This window comes from Bidens hawaiensis, unplaced genomic scaffold (genome assembly GCF_021521415.1).
Source record: "Bidens hawaiensis isolate Kalapana, Puna unplaced genomic scaffold, B.hawaiensis_p1.1 tig00020649_1, whole genome shotgun sequence".
Classification (NCBI taxonomy): Eukaryota; Viridiplantae; Streptophyta; class Magnoliopsida; order Asterales; family Asteraceae; genus Bidens; species Bidens hawaiensis.
The window spans coordinates 289,639-298,878 of record NW_027493163.1 but is presented as its reverse complement, the minus strand read 5'-3'; the positions used below and the strand labels follow the sequence as shown (position 1 = coordinate 298,878).

Sequence of the window (9,240 nt, the reverse complement as noted above, 5' to 3'; positions counted from 1 at the left end):
TGGCAACCATTATCAGTTACATTATAGTATTTAGGCTATACAAAATAAGTAGTTGTTGCTGTACGGAACCACTATTGCCTTCTAGTTATGAGTTGGGGCTTTTTACTTATCCAAAAGAGATGGGCACCTTTTATGTTGCTTCCATGTTCACTTGATTTGGTGTTTGGTTTTCTTTGCTGGTGGCTTGGTGTCTGTTTTCAGTTAAAAATGTTTGGTTACATGTTTAAAATTTTTTGGGGAAAGATAATGTAAAGGTAAAAAATAATTGTACCTGTTAATTGTATGTTATTTTTGCTTTTGGATGCTTTAGAGTCTGGGGTGTTTGGAGACAATGTTGCAAGCGTAGATGCCCTGTTGACTGTGACCGTTTCGTCATGCTTGAGTGTGACATTCATTTGATAAGGGATTTCTTTAATGGCAAGCAACTCTGGTGGTGTTGTGTATGGATATTTGTTGAGACGTTTAAGTGTCATTTCTTCGCAGGTGGCCTTTAACATGGCTGTCATTGACTCGTTGAAGAAAACTGCCTTTACGTTGCCTGTTTTGTCTGCGATTGTTGCATTTACGCAATACCTGTAACAATCAGAATTATACCAAGTTAAGATGTAAATTTTCTTGTTATGTTGGTTAAAGTACTCAAAATACTATATGGTTATAAACTTATTATCATCCAGGGGAGGGGAGGGGAGGACCGAGTACGCGTAGAGGGTTCATGTGACATCATAATTGTCTTTTATGTAGAACATACACAGTTGAAACTCAAACGACACCCTAATTTTTTTTTACAATAATAAAAGTCAACACACCGAATATTATTGACACCCTTAACATATTTGTGTGTGTGTGTGGGGGGGGGGGGGGGGAGGGGGGGGGGTCGTATATGTGGTGTTATTTTTTGTAGTGAGGTGTCTTATATGATGTTTGAATCTTGCTTTTTTAGGTGATCTTCACATTCAAAACTTGGTTTTTCTAGGTATTGCAGGTGGGTTTTCTTGTTGCAAATAGAGCACTTTGCAGAGTACCATGGCCGGGTAGTGTCAAAATCCTTTATCGCCGCCTCGCATGTGAAACGAACTTGCTGTTAAAGAACATTTGATTAGTTATTGTTTACAATAATATTTAGTTAATAAAAGTGGTCGATAGTGATAGTAGTTGTGGAAATGTACCTTCTTGTCTGTTTTCAGCATTTCGGCAATAGTAGTTAATGGTTCTGCTGGTCTTGCTATGTATCTAGGTATGTTGTTGTACCTGTTACAACAACAATGTGTGCAAAACTTGTGTTTTCACTAAAACCATGTTTTTAAAGTTCAAAACATTATGTTCACAATAATATACATGTATAGAATTGTTTATGCATTCAGTGAGCTAATTAGACTATCTAACTGGATCAATATTTTTTCATATGTGTGATGTGTATTGTGTGGTGATGTGTGGTGATGCGTACCTGTTTTTTTACTCTTCAAGGGCTGGAATTGGAGGATTTATTGTTGCCGTTGTAGCGTCAGAGCTTTCCAGCTGAAGTGTTTCCTTGTTTGTTTGTATGCCTAAATGGCACATAAAAATTATTAAGCAATCGAGTAGTTAAAATCATGACATAATGTCAATAGTACATCGCAGCTCATAAATTAATACAATACTGCTCTCAAGTGCACATTCATTGCTTCCTATTATTAATTTAATATACGATTAGGTATTTTAGTACCTATAAACTTAGTAACAGATGTTGCAGTTACTGCGAGTAGCTCTCCAATTGGTATATCCCATTCGACTTGGAACAATTGATCTTTCCAGAATGTCACTTCAATAACATTTTTTCTGCATAATTGGTTTATTAGTTTCATTTGACAGTGAGGTGTAACAATTAATTATGTACCTTTCATCTTGTAAGGTAATCTTCCTCATCAGCGTTCCTGCTCTTTTGTGTATGGGGGTTACTTTTTCAATGCGGCTGATAAAGTCTGTGCATAAGTAGATATGAGGTGAGTTAATAAATATAGAAATATTTTTGTTTGCATATTATTTGTTGAATTTGTAGTTAATACCTGTGAGTTGTTGAGGATCTTTTGTTCAACTGTCCAACATATCATATGATGCAAACTGGAAATAGTGAGTTGGTATGTTATTGTTATGGATGGGTTCAAAGATGGTACTCATTCCAATTCTTAGCGACGCTTTGTGTGAGACGACTGGTTGGAAATCTCTTCGGTAAGTTGTTAGAGCGTCCATAACATGGTAGCATGAGCCTACATGGAGTTTCTTGTCAAAGTATGACTCATTCTTGGAATCTTCAACGGCTTCAATGGCATCTCCCTATCATAGCATAAATAAACGTTAGTTAATGTTAGCAATATAGTTACTGGTAAAGTTACATGTAAACGTACATGAACATCCACGAATAGGTAGCACAGGTGTTGTTGTCTTGCATGTGGTATCCATTTCTTAATGACTCTTATTTCAAGAAGTGGTGGAGGTACGCTAACTTTTATGTCACATATTTTTTGAATCTCCATCTGTTTTTTGTAAGAAATAATGCAAGTGAGGGGAAAAAATTCTGTAATATTTTTTACATACATATTACTAAACAATCTGGAGTTATGTGTATAGATGTGTTGTATGTCAAGTGATTGGGTATTAGATGTATGTTGTGTGCCTATACAGTGTTAATTTCTTTGATGAAGTCAGAGTATACTATATTTTTTGTTGTAGATGGTAGGTAGTTTTCTTGTGGTTTAATGACTATTTTTAGTGACTCGGGTGCCGTTGCTCTTGATAATGCTACGTACAGTTGTCCATGACTGAAAACATGTTTCGGAAGATAGACCCCAATTTTGTCTAGTGATTGACCTTGGCTTTTGTTAATGGTCATTGCGTAGCATAATTTTACTGGAAATTGCTTTCTTTTGAAGATAAATGGAATTTCTTTGTCATCATGCGTCAAATATATTCGTGTTATGTATACACGATGACCAATACAATTACCGGTCATTATATTTGCTTCTATTATTGTAGGAAAAAGTTGTGTAACTATTAGGCGTGTGCCGTTGCACAGTCCGTCGTTTGGGTTAAGGTTCCTGATGAGAATGACAGGAGCGTTTTTTTAAGTTCTAGTCTATGGGGTGGAAGACCTTTAAAGTTTAGCATGTTAAGATATTCAGTTGGATAAAGTGCATCTGGATCGACGTGAGTGCCCACTCTGGGAGTGATAGAGTCAGTACTTATATAGCACATTGATGTTCCTGGACACATGTTATGAACAATGGTGTTGATATCATGAACCATTTCATTTGTGGGGCAAACAATTGCTTTTCTTGAAAGTGTTACAGGGGATGGATTTTGAAGCGTGTCAGCGTCATATATGAAACTGATAAGATTGGTGAGTGAATTTTCATCATGAGGGATTAGGTATCTTGTTGGTATATCGATGACTTTTGTGTCTTGTGCGTGTTCGTTGTCTGGGGTACCGGCGTTGCCATCACCTATTGCCAATAGCCATGATGAGAACATGCTAATGTCTTCTTTTTGTTGACTGGTCAGTGATTCTCGCTGTAGACGCATGTTTTCAGTTAGTTTAAACACAACAAAACTTTTCCAAATATATGATCGTGGAAGCGACGAATAAATAATGGTTGTCTTAGAGGCTTTAGACTTTATTGGCAATGTTTGTCTGAAGTCACCACCTAAGAGAATGGATTTCCCGCCAAAAAGGTGTCGTTCATTGTTTAGTATATCCTTTAAAGATCTATCTAACGACTCAAAGCATCTTCGGTCATTCATGGGTGCCTCATCCCATCTTATTAGAGAAGTCTCTATTAGTAACTGTGCAAGATGGGTATTTTTGGAGATTGAGCATGTAGATTCATCGCTAAGATCAATAGGGATTTTAAATCTTGAATGAGCGGTTCTGCCAGCAGGTAACAACAGTGATGCTATGCCTGAAGCTACAACTGCAAGAACAACTTTTCCTTCTGAACGTAGACCTGAGATGATTGTGTTCCATAAGAAAGTTTTGCCAGTGCCACCATGACCGTAAATGAAAGCTAAAACTTGTCTCTCAGAAGTAACAGCCAACATGATATGCTCATATATTGTTTTTTGTTGGTTGTTGAGAAGGCCTCTTAATGATTGATGCTCATGTGCAAGTTTCTCTCTATCGTAATTCTTTTCTTCTAACAACATTATGTTATTAAGACAAAGGAGTGACTGTGCATCAGGTAACGGTAACCCATATTTTGTCAATGTAACCAGTATAGGAGCAGTGCGTAGTAGCAGCTCAAGCTCATGCAACACATATTGTTTCTGAGTATCGGAATTTAGAAGAATGTGTGTGTGTATGGCATCGTCGGCCATTTGGCTCAAGTGTTGTTCCCATTGCCGTAGTGGATTGGAAATCTCACAGTACTGAAGCATATGGGCAAATAGTGTTCTTAACTCAGAAGCAGTGGCCCATGCAGCAGCTTCATCAAACGTAGACGTCCATTCTCTATCATCATCTAGTAAGTTAAGCATTTGGCATGCGTCTCTAAATGTCGTTGCAATTTGACCGTTCACGGTACGTATATCTGTGAATGATTTGCAACCTCTTTGGTGTGCAAGAAGCATTCTTAAAAAGAACCTTTCTCCACTACTTGGATGTATGTATATTAGCCTTCCGATTGCAGGTGTTATCATTGATGTTCTTCTACTCCAAAACTTATCACTGGCATCCCATTTGTATTCTGAAAGGTAGTCTACATAACGAAGGTGACAGCCTGATGGGTCTAAACGATTGTTTCGTAGCCATTATGTTAATGTAGTCTTTTTTAAAAATGGATTCTCTAAACTGATTCAAGGTTATCTTCATCTCTGAAACAAATGTTTTTGCATGTCTTGCAAGTGAACAGCCAGAGCCTGTACCGGAGGATTCCTATTGTGGATTGGGAAATTGAGGATCCTCCAGGACGCTTCATGTGGGCAGATAAATCGGCTATCAACAAAGTTAGAAATCTCATCTACTTGAGGGGTGGTAGTAGTTGGTGCATCGACATTGGTGTTTGCTGTTTGGTTATGGAGTACCGTATACGGTCGGCACCTTTTGATATATACTTGAACAGGTACTTTATGAGCATATTCCAGCCGCAATATTCGACATTTATGTGAGCATGAAAGTGCAAGCACAAAACACGATTATAAGGAACCACATAGCCGTTGTCAACATCAACATTATTTTTTTTAAACACGTGACTTATTGAACGTCTTTTGTAATGGGCGTAACCTTTTTTTATAAAAGACGGTAGTCGAATGATATTCTTTTGGAAAGTTTTGGAGCAACATCCGGACTTCATACATGGTGCATTAGGCTGTATTATACCGCACGGGCCATGTACCATAAACTCAGTCACTACTTTATGCAATGCTGGTTCAGCAAGTGGATCTGGTATTTCAGCAGAAATGAAATTATCAAGTTGTTCAGCGTTACGGATCTTATGTGGTTCTGTAACCTACAAAAATAGGTGGCAGTGTGGCAAGCCTCATTTTTGGAACTCAATGGTGTACAAATAAGCTGCAACTTGACCAAAAGGCTTTTGTGTTTTTAGAAAGTTTACCAATGACTTAACTTTCATTTGGAAAACTCTTGCAATTATGTCTGGACGGTCTTGTGCTTTAAGTGATGGGAATTGAGAAACATGTCTTTCTATTTCAGGCCATTGACGTTACACGTAAATGTAATGAAATATTGCGGGTTTCCATGGACTCTGCATATCGCAAGGGCGTCTTGATAATGTTTGTACATATACCTAGGGCCGCCGGTGAAAGACGAAGGCAAAATCATTCTTTTCCCAATGTCGCGACCATCAGTATCACCACGTTGAATAGCGTCGTTAACTCCTTGGAGAAATTCGGTCCTGAACGTACTTTGATTTTGCCTTATGTAATATGGACGACTTTCTTCTATACACACATATGCGTCTACCAAGTACTGTTGGAATAAGCGACCACCTCTAAGAAGTAAAGTATAAAGGTTGTGACGATCATGCAATAGGTAGCTGTAATACATATTCATTGTTAGATTGTTTTCACTCTCTGAAGCATGCCGATATAGTCGAAGCCTCGGAGACCACCCACTTTCTCCATAGACAAACAGTAATGGATATTGTAGTGGCATATACAATTGATGTAGTTTACTTATTCTTTGTGGACTTGTGTTGAATGACAATGTCATAACGGTTAGACGAAGGGTCATCATCAGAAATAATAGCGCCAATGCAATTACTCACAGGCGCATCATAACATCGTTCAGTTTGACCAACAAACAAACGGATAGAGAATGTTGGTATCTCAGTGGCCTGGCATATGTCTCTTGCGGTACGAAATAGTTTTACCAGTTCATTTTGAGACTCAAGTTCTTTAATGAGCAGTGAGACGATCTCATGACGAAGAGGAGACTCCGTCTCACCGTTAAAGAAACGAAGTCTATTAGACACCTCGTTATCGGTGTTGTAGATGTACATTTGTAGAAACCGAGGCTTCTCATTAGGATGAGGACACAGGCTTCCAAGCCAGTGATGAACTTGACCTTCTATTTTAAAAACGTAAGGACCAGAAGACGTATTTACTGAGTGGTCAACTTTAGCGCCAAAGGAAGTCATTGAAAACATAGAGTTATATGCACGAATGTTTGAAAGAAATTCAGGTTGGTCATATAATTGAACGATAGCTGAACTATATGACCTGAAAGACGGAAGCCTTACATCCCCGCCTTTGCAACATTGGTTATAACGTGTGCGACCACTACGGGTTCCGAAACAGAACGTTCGTCATACCAAAAGAAGGCGCCGCAAAACTCACAGACGCACTTACAGTCGCTGAGATCGATATATGTTGACACACGTGAAGAAGAAGAACGAAGTATAGAGGCACGACGTAGGGACTGTGCAACGGTGGTGTAGCCAACAAACTGCGAAGACGAAGACGATGATGCAGTCGATTGGGTTATGTTACGTGAACGTTTTCTACTATTATTAGTAGTCATTTAGGCAGCCATTTACATAGTTCAATACATAAAGAAAGTGTAAAGCAAAAGACTATATTATACTAACCTTATAAGGCAATAAAAGGAATAAACATCTAGTTAAACATTAACTGTTGATGGGAAATTCAACACATGAAAGTCAAATTACTACTTTAAACACACTTACAAAGTTAAATAAAGGCCGAAAGTTTAAATCAAAATACTTATATTCACCTTATATGCCAAGAACAGGAATAAACATTTACTAAAACATAAATAGTTGAAAACAAAAGTCTTACCTTGTAACTACGATACACCTGCGAAAGAGAGCAAATCAACACCTTTAACACCCTTGTAGCTGTTTTTTTAAGCACAAAACATGAGCACAAATAACATTAAAATCTGAGAGAGATTGACCAGATAAAGTGAATGTTTAAAAAAATAAGGAACCAAAAAACCCCAGTTAAGAAGGTTGATTGCCCTAGAATTAAAATAAAGAAAACCCCACAGTCAAAGCGGAGATGACAGAGGTCCTACGTGGTCGACCAAGGACCTCGATTAATAAAGAATGAAGATGACAAAGGAAGATAGGTACCTGACTGAATGAGTTGTATTGGAGGCTATTAGAGCAGTTTGTGGTTGTATGTTTAAGTGAAAAAAATGATATAGGTGGCCGTTGGATAGAGATGGGAAGAGGCGGTGGATGATGGGTGAGTGTCTGCAGAGAATTGAAATGGTGAAGCAAAGTTTGTGATAATGTGTGTGGATAGTATTCAAAGTTGGATGAATGATATGTGGCTCACAATCAAAGTTGATGAATAGTAAATTCTCTGAGTATAGAAAAATCTGGTTTTTAATATATATATAATGTGAATGAGAGAGAAGAGAGGGTTAGTTTTATGGTAGAACACACTAAACGCATTTCTTTAGGTGAAGGAACATGGAGACTTTAGGCCATTGAACTATTAGTTGTGTGATATAGCTAAATCAATTTGGTTGCAGATTTTTATTTGGCATCATATTCAAATACCGTTACATGTGAGCTCAGTTAGAGAAATGTATAGTCGAAGCAAACCGTGTTTGTTTAAAAGAAAATAAAGGAGGCGGTGCATATGGTTTTATGGTCACAATATGGACTATTTGGAGGTGCAAAAATAAAGAGAGGTTTGAAGGAATATGGACTATTTGGAGGTGCAAAAATAAAGAGAGCTTTGAAGGTAGGAAGCAAACACTAGGATAAAAGAATAATGGGGATTATAAAGGAAGAGACGACATTCTTGACCGTACATAGGTAAGTCATTATAGAGATAGAGTAGCGAAAAGCTCTGACTACCCATAAAGTAATATTCACGGGTCATACAGAACTCCTTCAGAGGTCATCCGCAGGTCACCTTCATCACCCGCAAGAAACAACAAAGGGTAACAAATTACCCGCGTATGTGGAAGGTTTCCTAATACGGAATGGTGTGAGACTGACATCAGCAAAGCAGTTGTAAATAACTTCTTTCTAGAAGGTTTACGTAAATATTCCCTCGTGATGGGCACGTGTCACAGCGGCCAATCAGAGAAGAACAACTAGATAGGCTGTTATAACCGTGCACATGGCCAACTATCTCATCCTATCAAATGCGGACACGTGTCCAATATGTTGCAACAGATACCTTCTAGAAGGGGACAATTGTACCAATAATGTTCCTGCCACCACCGGCTATAAATACTCATTTCATCATCATGAGGTATTCATTCATACTCAACATATTACATCAATCACTTAAGTACTTTCTTTATCTACAAGAACTGTACTTATTCTCACGCCGGATGGTGGTTAAGGGAAGACCCACACTCTTGTCATTCCTGTAACGAGCTCACGGTGTTCTGTTTTGTAGGTTACCGTCGTCGGAATTATTGAACTATTGTTTCGGATAACGTATTATTTGTTACTTAATCCATACCCGGTGGAATCATCGGTCTAACTTATTCGGGTTTAGATTTGTGCTTCTTCATTGGCTCCATCAGTGTTGTTGCTAGAATTTTAAGTTTTCCGATTGTCTAGTTAACATGAATCAATCTCAACAGTTTCCGATAGAAACACCTGTGGTTACAAGACGTTCTTCTGGACCTGCTCCTAGTGATTTGGGACGTGTGACAGTTGTGACTCGTCGGATTCGTCAGATTCCAGATCTGGAAGTTCTCCTCTTGTGAGGTCTCTTCGTCAAAACCTCATATATGTAAAAGTTCAGTCTCCTAAAGAA

The 9,240-nt window shown here is 38.2% G+C and overlaps 1 protein-coding gene and 1 long non-coding RNA gene across 2 annotated transcripts; both read right to left on the bottom strand.

Moving 5' to 3' along the window:
• Window positions 1–1,729: 1,729 nt before the first annotated feature.
• LOC143561288 (uncharacterized) lies at window positions 1,730–2,300 on the bottom strand. Its single transcript, XR_013140281.1, has 3 exons — window positions 2,043–2,300; window positions 1,874–1,958; window positions 1,730–1,815 (listed from the first exon to the last, which is right to left on the bottom strand). It is a non-coding gene; the product is annotated as an uncharacterized LOC143561288 (long non-coding RNA).
• A 727-nt stretch (window positions 2,301–3,027) lies between these two features.
• LOC143561290 (uncharacterized) lies at window positions 3,028–4,668 on the bottom strand. The gene has a single exon (XM_077049412.1). It carries the CDS (start codon window positions 4,666–4,668, stop codon window positions 3,028–3,030), a length of 1,641 nt encoding a protein of 546 aa, XP_076905527.1.
• Between the last annotated feature and the right edge of the window lie 4,572 nt (window positions 4,669–9,240).

What these genes read in the sequence shown, in the direction of transcription:
- LOC143561290 (XM_077049412.1), bottom strand. Translation starts at nt 4,668, where the DNA reads ATGATAACACCTGCAATCGGAAGGCTAATATACATACATCCAAGTAGT.